Genomic DNA, 16,595 nt, shown 5'->3' on the forward strand with positions numbered 1-16,595 from the left:
TACCATTTTTCGCCGTAAGTAGGGTATTTACAATCTATGCATCAGTTCCCCAGCGTAATTGGTTTAAGAGATATTGTGGTTTTCAAACTTTAGTCTATATGTCAGATGCCACGCCCCCTATATATCGGGGTTAACATGTCTGGATTAGAAGAAGTTATATCCTTTAAATTGGTGTATGTTTCATAGAAATCGAGCCAACGGTGCCTTCAAAAACGGGATTGTAAAATTTTCTTGTGGCGTATTTATATATAGATTATATATGTATTTTTGGACAACTAATAGGAGAGCAGCATGGTGTTTTACATACAACCCTTTAAATTTTTTAAACAGTAGCTTATACATGTTGAGCATTGTATTCTTGTACTGCTCTCAGTATTTTAGATGGATATTCCGGATGCTTGACGAATACTTTATATTTGTCCCAGTTGCTTTAAAGTCGGATTCTACAGCTTGCTCGCTATAAAATCCTAGACCCTTGCCTACATGCATGCATGGTCCTTTGGTCTTGCAAACATGTTATTGTTTTGTAGATATACTTGACACAAACTATTTCAAGTATAAAGAATAATTATATTCGTAACTTAAAAAGAACAAATGTTGTGCGCGCACAATCTTCTCGTTTGAATTGAATTTATCGGCATTTTGTGCAAAAAACAAGCTAAGACACTTGAACCATATACTAACTTGATTGTATATAAATCGTACAAGTTACATTACAAAATAAATATAAACTGTAAGGTATCAATTTGTCATCTAGAGCGGGTGCGTGAAAATTTTAAAAGAAAAGGAATAATTTTCATTCAAAATGAGTTTTTTCAAAAACGGCTCGATAAGTTATGGGCTATAAAATTTTTACAAGTTATTCATAACATAATTAACCCAAATTAGCAAAAAAATGTGATGTGTTATGACCTTCGATTTAAAGTTGGTTCAGGTCCACCGTGGTCTGCATACTCGCTCTGCTAGGTAAGACGAGTGAGCGACAAGCGAGCGCTTCAAGTGTACTATACAACACATGCATTTTTGTGCATAAAAATGCGGGAATGTATGTCAATAGATTATGCACGAAAGTATGTTAATAATTATATGTACATATGCATATAAATATGTGAATATTATATTAGGACAGCATGTAAAACAACAAGTAAAATTTATTACATACATAAGCATAGATTATGAAATGAAATATTTTTTAGATTTATATACATACATAACATGCATATTTATATATGTATGTATGTACATATGCATGTATTTTGTCTTTACAAAGAAAAGTGAGTAACGAAGATATTATAATCGCTCTCGCCGCAGAAACAAAAAATAAGTAAGCACTTGTTAACCCTTTCACTATATAGTATCCATATGGATACACTCAACTTTGTGGTCGGCTGACAATCTCCACGCCAGAAAAAAAACTTAGTTTTCAACTGATTATAATTTTTTAAGGTCTTAGGAAACACCTACAATGGAAATATATATTATTTTCGTTTAACTGAGAAAAATACAGCATTAAAAAAAAACGGGTATATATTTTTATTACAAGCTTTTATTTAACTTCACTTGTATGTACATATGTATGTATGTATGTGTGTATGTATCTTTGTATGTCCTGGAACTTTGCAGTCAATATTTAACAAACTTCCCGATGAGCTACAGACTTGAAACTTCAAAATTAGCTCAGTACTCGAGGACAATGCAATATAAAAGATGACTTAATCCGCTAGGTGGCGCAGGAGTCGAGATATTTAGATTAGAGATTTTGATTTGTAAAACCCGCATTTATAGTCTGGTCTGGTTCATATTTGGAACATATATTACTTATATGAAAAGAAATAAATCCAAAAAAAATTTTGCCGCTAGGTGGCGCAGGAGTCACGCATCTATTCTTCCGTGCATGAGATATATAAATAAATACATTAATAAATACATACCTATGCATGTGTGCATACTCGAAATTCTTAGTTGATGCAATTTTTATCCCGTACATTTTTGCTGACCAAACAACCCGTTTGCCTGTCTAATCTGCTTGCCTCACTTGCCTCGCTCATGTGCTGCTGCAAATGAGTGCCTCGCTCGCAACGTCGCCCTCGCGAGGGCAGAGCTAATGAGGTCCTCGTTTGCTTGCCGCTCTACTCTTGCGCTGCCCTCGTTTGCTTACTCGCTCGCTGGCTGCTCAGCGCGTGCGCTCGTACTTAACGAGTGCTCGTTTGCAAACAGCCTCGCCTGTTGCGAAAGCTCAGGCAAACTAACGAGCGAGCGAGGGGCTAAAAGGAGGCAAATCCGAACCCTGTATACAAGNGAAACACCTACAATGGAAATATATATTATTTTCGTTTAACTGAGAAAAATACAGCATTAAAAAAAAACGGGTATATATTTTTATTACAAGCTTTTATTTAACTTCACTTGTATGTACATATGTATGTATGTATGTGTGTATGTATCTTTGTATGTCCTGGAACTTTGCAGTCAATATTTAACAAACTTCCCGATGAGCTACAGACTTGAAACTTCAAAATTAGCTCAGTACTCGAGGACAATGCAATATAAAAGATGACTTAATCCGCTAGGTGGCGCAGGAGTCGAGATATTTAGATTAGAGATTTTGATTTGTAAAACCCGCATTTATAGTCTGGTCTGGTTCATATTTGGAACATATATTACTTATATGAAAAGAAATAAATCCAAAAAAAATTTTGCCGCTAGGTGGCGCAGGAGTCACGCATCTATTCTTCCGTGCATGAGATATATAAATAAATACATTAATAAATACATACCTATGCATGTGTGCATACTCGAAATTCTTAGTTGATGCAATTTTTATCCCGTACATTTTTGCTGACCAAACAACCCGTTTGCCTGTCTAATCTGCTTGCCTCACTTGCCTCGCTCATGTGCTGCTGCAAATGAGTGCCTCGCTCGCAACGTCGCCCTCGCGAGGGCAGAGCTAATGAGGTCCTCGTTTGCTTGCCGCTCTACTCTTGCGCTGCCCTCGTTTGCTTACTCGCTCGCTGGCTGCTCAGCGCGTGCGCTCGTACTTAACGAGTGCTCGTTTGCAAACAGCCTCGCCTGTTGCGAAAGCTCAGGCAAACTAACGAGCGAGCGAGGGGCTAAAAGGAGGCAAATCCGAACCCTGTATACAAGGCAGGGATTGGCATTGGTTGAACGTCAACTGTTTCATACTCAATCAATACTGCTGCTTTGTAAGACTAAGCAGCGGCGTTGGCTTAGTATTATCGATACCTAAACGAAATTAGAGGTTGACTGAACACCAGCGGATTGCGTGCTGTCTTGCAAATACAGCCACCACAAGTGAACGATGCTTATAACAGCTCATACTGATATTGACTTCGGCAAACCTGTACTCCGAATGATCGTGCACGAAACTAGCAAACGCGGCAGTTGAACTGTTCCTAAAGTATGAGAGCTCATCATTTGTTGCAGAAGTCGTTTGATTTGGTGCTGAAAATCATCTGACTTGTTGCTGAAAGCCATTTGACTTGCTGCTGAAATCACGACGAATGTGGTAAAGGGTAATTTATCGTCTCGTATGCATGTATGTATGTATGTATTTATAGCGCGTCTACCATTCAATTGCTTTGCTCACTGCTGGCTAGTTGTGAGGAATGTGCATACGTATGTATGTACAGTATCGGTCATATCTATAGCACGCCATTTCAAAGTGATATTGTGTGCCACTTATGTTTATTTATTTATTTTTAAGAATTTTCAATTAAAATATAGTTCTTTCTCTAACAAAACTGATATAAACCCAAGTTTAACAATTTGTAGAAAAGTACAAAAAAGTGCAACAAATTTTCATATAAATTTCAAACTTTTTTCTCCGAGGTGTTAGAATTTTTCTGAATACACAGTTTTATAGCACAATCAATTTTAGTCTGATAATGTGCAAGTTTCAAGTGGCTAAAGGTTACCGTTGATTTTTTAGAATTTTTTTCGCCAAAGGTGTTGCGGTTTTCTTCCATATACAAATAAATTGAGTTTATTCATTATATGGAAGCCAATGCGACAAAAAAAAATCTAAAAAATCAACGGTAATTCGTAGCCACTTGAAATTTGCACACTATCAGACTAAAATTGCAGGGGCTAAAAAACTGTGTACTCAAAAAAATTCTAACACTTCCGAGAAAAAAGTTTGAAATTTAGGTTAAATTTTGTTTCACTTTTTTGAAGTTTTCTACAAATTGTTTAACTTGGGTATATATGGGGTTTGTCTGAGAATGAACTAAATTTTAATTGAAAATTCTTAAAAATAAATAAATAAACATAAGTGGCACACAATATCACTTTGAAATGACGTGCTATAGATATGACCGATAATGTATGTATGTACATATCAATGCTTCATTTCAAACAAGCAAGTGTCGTTGAATGTTTTTGAACTACAGTATCATCACTTCGGCAACACGTCAAACGCGCCTTCAGCAACAAACCAAAGGCGGCGGTTTGACTTCTGCAACAAATCAAGTTAGCTAACTGCGGCATCTTGCCTTCGCCAGTCTTTCACATAAGCTCTCATGCTTTCGGCAACCGTCCAAATGCAGTATCGTGCTTTTGGCAGTCGATCAAATACGACGGTTGCTGGTTTCGTGCACGATCATTCAGTGTACAGATTTGCCGAAGTCAATAACAGTATGAGCTGTTATAAGTATCGTTCAATTGTGGTGGCTGTATTTGCAAGACAGCACGCTTTGCGCATTTAACCTGAAAAAGGTTTAGCTTAATCTGAAAAAGGTTTCATTTAGTTTGAAATGGTTTCGCTTGACCCGAAAAAGGGTTCATTTAATTTGAAAAAAGTTTCGCTTTGTTTGAAAATGGTTTCATTTAATTTGAAAAAAGTTTCATTTAAACTGAAAATGCTATAATTGCTCAGTCATACGACTTAATTTGGGCGATCTGGAGTAGCTACAGAATTGAGTTATATATCAAATTAAAGTGCAAGCCCTGTAGGTTATCCAAAAATCTATATATAATTGCTCAGTCATACGACTTAATTTGGGCGATCTGGAGTAGCTACAGAATTGAGTTATATATCGAATTAAAGTGCAAACTCTATAGGTTATCCAAAAATCTCTACTTAATTGCTCAGTCATACGACTTAGTTAGGGCGATCTGGAGTAGATACAGAATTGAGTTATATATCAAATTAAAGTGCAAGCTCCATAGGATTTCAAATCGGCGAGGTAGGTGACAAAATATAAGCGTTTAAACTTTTTCTTGACTCATTCTCAACGCTTCTATATATAATTGCTCAGTCATACGACTTAGTTAGGGCGATCTGGAGAATTGAGTTATATATCAAATTAAAGTGCAAGCCCTGTAGGTTATCGAAAAATCTATATATAATTGCTCGGTCATACGACTTAATTAGGGCGATCTGGAGTAGCTACAGAATTTAGTTTTATATCAAATTAAAGTGCAAGCCTTATAGGTTATCCAAAAATTGCCGGATTTCAAATCGGTTAAGTAGGTGACAAAATATAAGCGTGTAAACATTTTCTTGGCTCATTCTCAACGCTTCTATATATAATTGCTCAGTCATACGACTNTAGTTAGCGCGATCTGGAGTAGCTACAGAACTGAGTTATATATCAAATTAAAGTGCAAGCTCTATGGGTTATCCAAAAATTGTCGGATTTCAAATCGGTGAAGTAGGTGACAAAATATAAGCGTTTAAACATTTTCTTGACTCGTTCTCAACGCTTCTATATATAATTGCTCAGTCATACGACTTAGTTTAGGCGATCTGGAGTAGCCACAGAATTGACTTATATATCAAATTAAAGTGCAAGCTCTTTGGGTTATCCAAAAATTGTCGGATTTCAAATCGGTGAAGTAGGTGACAAAATATATGCGTTTAAACATTTTCTTGACTCGTTTTCAACGCTTTTATATATAATTGCTCATTCATACGACCTAGGTAGGGCGATCTGCAGAATTGAGTTATATATCAAATTAAAGTGCAAGCCCTGTGGGTTATCCAAAAATATATATATAATTGCTCAGTCATAAGACTTAGTTGGGGCGATCTGGAGTAGCTACAGAACTGAGTTATATATCAAATTAAAGTGCAAGCTCTATGGGTTATCCAAAAATTGTCGGATCTCAAATCGGTGAAGTAGGTGACAAAATATAAGCGTTTAAACATTATCTTGAGTCATTCTCAACGCTTCTATATATAATTGCTCAGTCATTCGACTTAGTTAAGGCGATCTGGAGTAGCCACAGAATTGACTTATATTTACGGTGACCATCCGTTCTGTTTTTTGCAGGACCGTACTGTTTTTCAAAGGTTGGTCCTGCGTAGTTTTTCAAACCTAAAAAACCTGAAAGTGTCCTGCATTTGTGCCGCATTTTATTCGTTATTTTAAAATTATCGGACAATGGATGGATTTTTTCAAAAATGTGTTTTTTTGGTAGATACTTTTCGTAGCTTTTCTTCAATATCTCATGAAAAAATCTCCCAATCAACGTAAGCGACTTACAGCTCGAAGGGTATTGATGTGCCTCTTACCAAAATATATAACTTGTGGCGACTTCAATGAAAATTATTAGTGCTACAGGCGAGCATTTGCATTTTGTCGTCAAAGTCGAAAAAAGTGAGAGTTTCAATCAAATACGCAGCTTTATTTGATATATATTTTTTTCATTAGTTTAAAAATTCGATAAATAAGATATATCATTACAGTAAATTTTGATCCAAAGATAATGAAAATCGGATTAGAAATGTAGATGCTATGAAGCGCAATCTGCACAAATTATATATTTTTGAAAAGGACACATGAATACCTTTGTAACTCGTCGTTTACGTCGATTCATGACGTCGATTTTTGACAAATTACTGCGAAAAGTACCAAAAAACAAAAAAAGTTATTGTTTTCGTTTTGAACGACTCAAAATTTGCCTATAAAATAATCTTTTAAAGATTTTCACTTTTCGTATAAGCTATTGTAATTATAATATGTTTTACTACATTTTTATAAATATTCATGTAAAAAAGATTAATGTCGATGAAGAAAACGTGATTCGTTTTTTTAAGTTTAAAATGTATTAAGAATTTAGAATCATAAATACTCTTGATATTTTTATACTAAGTAAGTATATGTAGGCATATTTTTGAAAAATTGTCCTTCATTTTGAATCCATATTTATGGTCACCGTACTTATAATCAAATTAAAGTGCAAGCTCTATACCAGTAGTGGCCAACCGGTAGCTCGCGGGCGCCTGGTAGCTCGCGACCTAAATTTTAGGAGCCCACAAACAAGAAGATGAACAGAATATTTTGTATTGAATTGAAAAGTTTAACAATTGGAATCTTATTAGTGTTCACCAGAGTGGTATTTTCTGATTTTTCTGCTAAGGAGGCACTTTTAGTCAATCTGACTTTGGAAACTCGTACTCGTGAGCAAGATATATATATATAACGTAGTGAAAAAGAAGTAAAATCTGATTGCAAAAACACTCAACCTTGAAAATGTTATGAGCACGATCATTCGTATTGTGAATTTGATTCGCGGATGACCGTTAACCCATTAAAGACGGGTACCAGTTCCAGCCATACGATTTTGATGAAATTTTACACACGACCTAATCTCAAAACTCAAAATGATCACACAAAAAATTTCAGCTCTCTAACTACAAATTACTGAGATATTTGATGGGTATTTTTTCACCCATTGGTCCGTTGTGTATATAATTTAAAATAGCAAAACTGGACGTTGGCAAACTTAGCTTCACCGGCTAACATTCAGACTCAGAGAGCAGAGCAAAGAGCAAAAACACCAGTGGGACAGCTGATTAGATTTTTTGCAATTATTTGCGTTTGACAAAAAAATACACAAATTTTCCTGTTTTTGAAATTACTGTTAAATTTTCTTTGCAATGTAAGCTAGTCTGTCGCAGATATTTACCGTATTTTGTCAGTTGTTAAATTGTTGCCACTTGTGCGTGTAAAATGATTCGTCGCCGTAAGTGTTTAACGCAAGCGGAGCTGGAGGATGTATTGGACGCTTGGTGCAATGATGATGAGAACTGTGATTCAAACGCCGATGGAATCGATGTAATTGTTAATCCACCGCCAGTGGAAGAAGTCAGCGGTGAAGAGGATGAAAATATTATAGACATGAATGAAAATAATAACTTTGCATTGCCTGGGGAAGTAGCAGGTACTTTTGAGCTAGAATATCAATGCAATGATGGCAATCCGCAATGTTCAATGGATAACGTTGAGAATGAGGAGAATATGCCACCACCACCAAACCGTTCTCGACTAGATCCAACTTCCACGGCTCCATCTTTGAAATTCACTAAACGCGTACCGAAATTCGAAAAATTGCCTATTGCTACTACAGCAGTGGCATATAAAGAGTTGCACTCAAAAATAGGTGAGTGATAAATATTAAAATATAAAATACTTTCTTTTCTATTCTTAACATTATTAATTCAGTCGAGTTTACCCCAGCTGAACTATGGAAATGCTTTATAGATGATGAAGTGCTGAAGCTTATTACCGATCATACTAATCAATATACACATGAACGCAACGCTGTCAATTTCGTTGTAACGGCAGAGGAAATGCAAACATTTATTGGCATATTGTATATGACTGGGTACAATCGCTTGCCCAACATCAACGCTTATTGGGCAACTCGGAAATCTGTTGGAAATATTTGTATAAAAGATGCCATGAGCCGAAGAAGATTCAAACAAGTAAAATCTATTGGGCAATTCACAAGGTGTCGTATTTGTCGTGTTTGTCGTGAAGTCATGATATTTCATGACAGTTGTAAAAATGTTGTTATTGTTTTGTGAAGAAAAATAACACATGACGATACAACTCTGCAACCTATGTTTATTCGGTGTTATGTGAGGTTAAGTGCTGAGATATAATAAATAATCGTAACAGGTGTTCACAACCGTCGTGTTTTAACACAACTTTTGTTAGGAAAATATAACTTCACAACACCTTGTGAATTGCCCAATTTATTCATGTATGCGATAACGGAAATCTGGATAAGGCTGACAAGTTTGCAAAAATATCACCCTTGAACAAAATTTTGAACGATCGATTTATGCAGTTTGGTGTCTTTGCGTATAACTTATCCATCGATGAGCAGATGATTTCCTATTACGACAGGCACTCATGCAAAATGTTTACGAAAGGGAAACCAATAAGGTTCGGATATAAACATTGGGTACTCGCTTCTGCAGAGGGGTTTTATTTACAGTATATTCCATATGGAGGAGCAACGGCCAATAAAAGCGAAAATATGGGTCTTGGGGAAAAAGTAGTTTTGGAACTGATGTCACATATTACTTCTCCTGGAAATCACAATAGGGGTATTCTCCAAATCTTGCAAAGCCATTGCACGTAGCACGGATTGCATGGATTGCATAACTTACAAACACCCAACAACAAAATACATGGGAAACANCGACATTTCCTATCGCTGCAAAATATGCAACGTCGAAACCCATGTATATATTTTGCAAAATAGCATAGCAAGATATATGCGACCCTGTGCTAGTTGTTTTGTTGTTGGAATTGCTACATATTTCTCTCATTCCTCTCATCTCGCTCACTTCATTTTTTTCTGCTGTCTCTTGTTATTGTATTTGATACATAATTTCGCTGCTTGCTACCCATGCATTCTACCACTTTGCAATGGGGTGCTCTCGTACTGTTCGAAATTAGGAATAGTATTTTTGCATTTCGTGCAATCCGTGCATCGTGCAAGACTTCGAGAATGCCCCTAATGTAACATTCGACAATTTTTTTACCAGCTTTAAATTGATGTGTCGTTTGTCAGAGTTGGGTCACTTCGCAACCGGAACGGTACGAGAAAACCGAACATCTGGCTCCCCATTGACGTCAGTGAAAGAAATGAAGAAAAAAGCTACGGCTCGTGGTTCATACGAATATTGTTTTGAGCGTAATAAGGAGATTTACGTTGTCCGATGGAAAGATAGTTCGGTAAGTATTTGTAATTTCTTTAAAACTCATTCTAAGCCTATGCTTATAATTCAGGTTGCTACAGTGATGTCAAACCATAACTCCCATGAACCATTAACTAAGGCCAAACGCTTCAACCACGAAACAAAAAAATTCATTTGGTTGCCGTAACCACAAGTGGTTTCCCAATACAACCAAACAATGGGTGGCGTTGATCTATTTGATAACGCTATGAATAATTATCACATTAGCATGCGTGGTAAAAAATGGTACTGGCCACTTTTTACAAACGCATTTGACGCCGCAATGGTTAATTCGTGGAAATTGCATTGTTTGTGCGCAAAATATGAACGTAAAATATCTATGAGTCAATACGAATTCCGTCTTGCAGTCGTTGAGGACATTATTGTGCCTATGGCAAAGGGTCGCTACAGTCATGGCAAAACAGTGTCAACGGGACCAGAATTGTCCGCTAGAATGGACCGCGTTGACCATTTTAACACCAAACTGGAAAAACGCTCTCGCTGCTTCCAGTGTGGAGGAAAAACTATGTATGGATGCCGAAAATGCAATACTAATTTACATACTAAGTGTTTTGTAGACTATCATAATAATAAGCCACGGGACCAAGCTAAAACCTTTAAGTCAAAATAATAAAATTTTATTGTTGCAACCCATATTTTAATAAAATAAGCATTTTTCAAACAAAATTAAATACCAATTTGCAAAATTTCAATAAGAAATACATATGTAAGTAATACTCTGTTATTTTATCAAGGGACCAATGGGTAAAAAAGTACCCAGCCAGCTAAGTCGGTAACTTCTCGCATGTACTTTATAAAACGAAGGTAAAATTTGCATCGATGTAATGGTAAAAGATAGAGTAAAATATTTCTAATAACATTTTAATAATTTATGAGTTGTGCTGTTTATTTTCCAAACTCAAAAAATTTTTATTATTCGGCGTCTGAACTAAATGAAATCGCAGTATGGTCTCTACTAGGCTTATGGTCTGATTATACATGCTTCGCATAACTTCGCACAACTTCGCATAACCTTCAAACTGTAATTTCGTATGATCTTTGTATGTATTCCACTACCCAGAAATTAGCAGAACTTTTAAAAACTTAACAATCTGTTTAGTTTAGATTTTGCTTCACATTTTCTTAATTTACAATTTTATTGCACTGGTACAAATGATTGTGCGAAGTTATGCGAAGTATGCATAATCAGAGCTTTAGATTGCTCTACCTTTCAGCTAACAAACCTGTTTCTAAATTTTTTTCTAACTCTTTCTAACAAATTTTGACGATTTTTTGAAAACTGAAACATTCATGGGTATTTTTTTTACCCATTGGCCCTTAATGGGTTAAAGCATCGGCAATTCAAAGCCTTGCTCGAAGAATTTAAGAGTGAATTCGGTCACATATTCTACCACTCTGAAGTAAGATGGCTGAGTCAACGTAAAGTGCTCTCAATATTTGTAGCTTTGATGACAGAAATTAAGATTTTCCTGAAATCCAAAGGCAGCATATTTAACAGATGTGACTGCAAAACTAAATGATTTCAATACAACTTTGCAATCTCGAAATCGATATATGGATAGACCAGTTGACAAAGAAAAACTTTCAACATTTCCAGACGTTTACTCTTCTGGAACAGGCCTTTTCATACCTAATGGTTATAAAAAACAAATACCGAAACGTACTGACTGACGAGCATGTCAAAAATACCACGATTTTAGCCTGCACAACTGTGCAATATAAACGTGATTTTAAGAAGTTATCTGAAAATATGAAGATTTAAGCATCATATTAAGTTTATTGGGCATGTGCTGCGAGTCGTACGATTTGAAATCGGTGCGATTTGCGAACTATTTTTGATTATTTTTAGGGAAAGTAATAAATATTTCAAATGAAAACGGCGAGAAACACATAACTTACGTCATATCTATCGATTCAGTGCCAAATTTTGCCGTTTTGTTAATCAATCTCCGAAGAAGGTTTTGCAGATCACATCGATCTCAAATTGTACGAATTGCAGCACATTCCCATATGTTTACAATAAAATGAATGTTCTTCATTAAAGTATTATGCACTGTTATTAATTTAACTTAACTGTATAAACTTTAATAACAAATAAATATTTTAAAAGGATCAGTTATTAGAATATATACATTTAGGGTGCTCACAGTTCTATATTATCTACTGTGTTAATTTTGCCACCTGGTAACTTTAAAACATTTTACCATATGGTAACTTTGTTTGTTGTTGGTTCCCATACTAATTACAGATAACACTTTTGGGCAAAATTACTCGACTTTGTCTCATGTTTATGTTTTGTGTTAAACTGGCATCTAACGCTGCTTGTACATACATACATGAATTTCGCTTTGGGCCCAGCGCTGCTTGTACATAAGTTTCGCTTTGCGCCTGCCTGAAGCTGGCAAAGGTTCTTTCAAGGTGTATTAAACAAGGTGGTGTTGGGGCGACAGCTGAGTTTTTCGCCGTGGAGGCCGTTATGTCAAAATGTTGTGTTTGTTGTAACTCATACAATGACAGTATGGACATCAGCGTATAATTTGTTAGTGTAATTTTTTACTTATATACGGCCAACACCACCTTGTTAAATACGCCTTGGGTTCTTTTTTTTTTATTTTTGCGCTGTGCTAGCTGAGTATAAAAAAGAGGAGAGAATAGAGAGAAATATGTATGTGGTTTGTTGATGCTCTCTAAACACAAACGCGTGAAAGGGAAACGGTCTAGCAATGAGTGGTATTGTTGATCAACTTAATACTTTATTTAAACATAAGGGTTGCTCACAGTTCGAGTGTGTTATCTTGTTAAAGTTGCCACCTTTTAACTTTAGAAGTAAACTGTGAATACCCTAATTGAATATAAGAAGAGTGAAACGAGTTAACGCAGTTAAGATTGAAGTTAAGCTAGGGGTGCCCGCTAGAGTGGTCCAAAAACAATAAAGTCGGATTTTTAATGCCGCCACCCCCTAGTATTGTTCCATACCGAAAACAAATATACCCCTATTTTTTTATTTTGAAATCAAAAAATATTTAGGGAGTGCTCACAGCGTTCAAAGTTTTCCATGTATTTTATATGGGGAAAAAACAACTTTTCGTAGAAATGGTGTAAAATTCTTGAAAATCAATATTTTTCGAACGGAAAACTGTGGTTCTCCTCAGGAGACTTCCAATATTAATATCCAATTGTTTATTTATCCATTTTTTAATATTAAAGATTTTTTATTGGTCCCCCCATTGCATTTTCTAGGGGTTTTGGAGGACCTATAAAATATAGTTACCATGAAAAAATGCTTAAAGAAACAATTGGGTATTATTACTGGGAATCTCCTGAAGATAAGCAAAGTTTTTTCGATCGAAAAATATTGATTTTCAAGAATTTTACACCATTTCTACGAAAAGTTGTTTTTTCCCCTTATAAATACATGGAAAACTTTGAGCGCTGCGAGCACTCACTAAATATTTTTTTATTTCAAAATAAAAAAATAGGGGTATATTTGTTTTCGGTATGGAACAATCCTAGGGGGTGGCGGCATTAAAAATCCGACCTTATTTTTTCACATACATTTTTGGACCACTTTAGTGCCCGCGTATTATAGCGATAGTTTCAAAGTAGCCCTTTGTCCAAGTTCTGTTGGACACCACTGCTCTATAGGTTATCCAAAAATTGTCGGATTCAAATCGTTGAAGTAGGTGACAAAATATAAGCGTTTAAACATTTTCTTGACTCATTCTCAACGCTTCTATATATAATTGCTCAGTCATACGACTTAGTTAGGGCTATCTGGAGTAGCTACAGAATTCAGTTATATATCAAATTAATGTGCAAGCTTCATAGGTTATCCAAAAATCTATATATAATTGCTCAGTCATACGACTTAGTTAGGGCGATCTGGAATAGCTACAGAATTGAGTTATATATCAAATTAAAGTGCAAGCTCTATCTTCTTATTTGGCGCTGTAACCGCCTAAGCGATTTTGGCCGAGTTCAGCAAAGCACGCCAGTCGTTTCTCTTCTGTGCCAACTGACGCCAATTGGAAACGCCAAGTGAAGCCAAGTCCTTCTCCACCTGATCTTTCCATCGCAGTGGGGCCCCCCCTCTCTCCTCTGCTACCGAGTTGACATACTCTCAGAGCTGGAGCGTCGGTGTCCATTCGAACGACATGACCAAGCCAGCGTAGCCGCTGTATTTTAATTCGCTGCATTATGTCCATGTCGTTGTAAAGCTCATACAGCTTATCGTTCCATCGTCTGCGGTACTCGCCGTCGCCGACGCATAAAGGCCTGTAAATCTTCCGCAAAATCTTTCTCTTGAATACTCCAAGAGCCGCCTCATCGGATGTTGTCATTGTCCATGCTTCTGCGCCATATACCAGCACGGCCATGATGAGTGACTTATAGAGCGTGGTTTTCGTATGTCGAGAGAGGACTTTACTCCTGAATTGCCCACTCAGTCCAAAGTAGCACTTGTTGGCAAGAATGATTCTGCGTTGGATTTCCATGCTGACATTATTATCGGTGTTAATGCTGGTTCCCAAGTAAACGAAATACTCTACTTTCTTGAAATTGTATCTGTCAACAGTGACGTGGGTGCCAAGGCGGCGAATGTGCTGACTGTTCGTTTGATGACAGGAGATACTTCGTCTTGTCCTCGTTTACCACCAGACCCATTCGCTCTGCTTCCTTATCCAACTTGGAGAAGGCAGAACAGACTTCGCGGTTTTTGATACCGATGATATCGATGCCATCGGCATAAGCCAGCAATTGCACGCTCTTGTAGTAAATTGTTCCTGAGCGGATCAGTTCTGCAGCTCTTATTATCTTCTCCACCATCAGATTAAAGAATTCACATGAAACCCCGTTTAGTGGCGAACGGCTGGGAGAGGTCTTTCCCAATTCTGACGGAGCTGATGGTATTGCTCAACTTCATTTTACTCAGCCGTAGGAGTTTTGAGGGGATTCCAAATTCAGACATAGCGGCGTATAGGCAACTCCTTTTAGTGATGTCAAAAGCGGCTTCAAAGTCGACAAATAGGTGGTGAGTGTCGATCCTCTTCTCGCGGGTCTTTTCCAAGATTTGGCGTATTGTGAATACCTGGTCTATGGTGGATTTGTCAGGTCTAAAGCCACACTGATAAGGCCCAATCAGTTCATTGACGGTGGGCTTCAGTCTTTCACACAATACGCTCGATAAGACCTTGTAACCTATGCTTAGAAGGCTGATCCCGCGGCAGTTTTCGCGAATGGCGGGGTCACCTTTCTTGTGGATTGGGCACAGCACACTTAAATTCCAGTCGTCGGGCATGCGATCATCTGACCATATTCTGCACAAGAGTTGATGCATGCACCTTATCAACTCGTCGCCACCGTAGTCGAATAGCTCAGCTGGCAGGCTGCCAGCTCCAGCAGCTTTGTTGTTTTTCAGCCGCGTTATTTCTATTCGTACCTCGTCATAATTAGGCGGTGGAACATCGACTCCGTCATCACCGACTGCGGGCTCGGGTGCTTCTCCACAACTTTCCGTGCTGCTACCATTCAGTAGGGCGGAGAAGTGTTCCCTCCATAATTTAAGTACGCTCTGAACATCGGTTACTAGGTCGCCTTGTTCTTACAGGAGTACGCCCTGGTCTTAAAACCTTCCGTCAGTCGCCTAACTCTTTGGTAAAATTTTCGGGCATTCTTCCTGTCGGCCAGCATTTGAAGCTCTTCGCACTCACGTATTTCGGTCTCTCTCTTCTATTGCGCTTCCTGACACTCCTCATCGTACCAGTTGTTCTTTCGGGCTCGCTGAAATCCGACTACTTCTTCGGCGGCGGTACTTAACGAGCGGGTGGTTCCACTGCTCGCATATGTCGGTTTGTTGAAGAGTGCTCTCTGAGAGCAGGTGTGAGAGTCGAGTAGCGAAAGCAGTGGCTGTCTGTTGTGATTGCAGCTTTCCGACGTTAAGATTTCCTTGCATATTTGGGCGCACATTTGTTGCTGCACAGAGACGGGTGCGTATCTTGGCTGCAACAAGATAGTGGTCCGAGTCGATGTTTGGGCCTCGGAGTGTGCGTACGTCTAAAACACTGGAAGCGTGCCTTCCGTCTATCACAACATGATCGATTTGGTTTCTCGTTTTTCGATCCGGAGACAGCCACGTAGCTTGATGGATTATGCTTGAACCCATTACTGCATACTACCATGTTGCAGGCCCCCGTGAAGTCGATCAGCCTCAATCCGTTGTCGGACGTTTCGTCGTGGAGGCTGAATTTTCCGACAGTGGTTCCAAAGATCCCTTCCTTGCCCACCCTGGCATTGAAGTCGCCAAGCACGATTTCGATATGACGGGAGCAGCGCTCGTACGTGCGCTCCAAGCGCTTATAGAAGAGATCCTTGGATGCCTCATCCTTCTCTTCCGTCGGGGCATGGGCGCAGATGAGCGAGATGTCGAAGAATCTCGCTTTGATGCGGATTGTGGCTAGACGCTCGTCCACCAGGGTGAACGACAGTACTCGGTGACGGAGTGTCTCTCCCACCACAAATCCAACTCCGAATTTGCGCTACTTTACATGGCAGCTGTAGTAGACGTCGTAAGGCCCCAGAC

At 37.9% G+C, this 16,595-nt stretch overlaps 2 protein-coding genes across 4 annotated transcripts in view; both read left to right on the forward strand.

The window, feature by feature from the left end:
- The window catches only part of ncm (pre-mRNA-splicing factor nucampholin), a 134,946-nt gene that overhangs the window by 71,910 nt on the left and 46,441 nt on the right, over window positions 1-16,595 (forward strand). The window lies entirely within an intron of this gene.
- Window positions 9,828-10,168, forward strand: LOC108361794 (piggyBac transposable element-derived protein 2-like). Its single transcript, XM_017614558.1, has 2 exons — window positions 9,828-9,995; window positions 10,050-10,168. Exons 1-2 carry the CDS (start codon window positions 9,906-9,908, stop codon window positions 10,143-10,145), a joined length of 186 nt encoding a protein of 61 aa, XP_017470047.1. The 5' UTR covers window positions 9,828-9,905; the 3' UTR covers window positions 10,146-10,168.

Source organism: Rhagoletis zephyria, unplaced genomic scaffold (genome assembly GCF_001687245.7).
Source record: "Rhagoletis zephyria isolate East Lansing unplaced genomic scaffold, Rhagoletis_zephyria_1.1 Rzeph_scaffold_00851, whole genome shotgun sequence".
In the NCBI taxonomy this organism is placed as follows: Eukaryota; Metazoa; Arthropoda; class Insecta; order Diptera; family Tephritidae; genus Rhagoletis; species Rhagoletis zephyria.

Excerpts from the sequence above, each read along its gene's own strand:
- LOC108361794 (XM_017614558.1), top strand. The coding sequence starts at position 9,906 with ATGAAGAAAAAAGCTACGGCTCGTGGTTCATACGAATATTGTTTTGAG. Across the intron at positions 9,996-10,049 it reads TCCGATGGAAAGATAGTTCG|GTTGCTACAGTGATGTCAAA; the intron begins GTAAGTATTTGT and ends CTTATAATTCAG.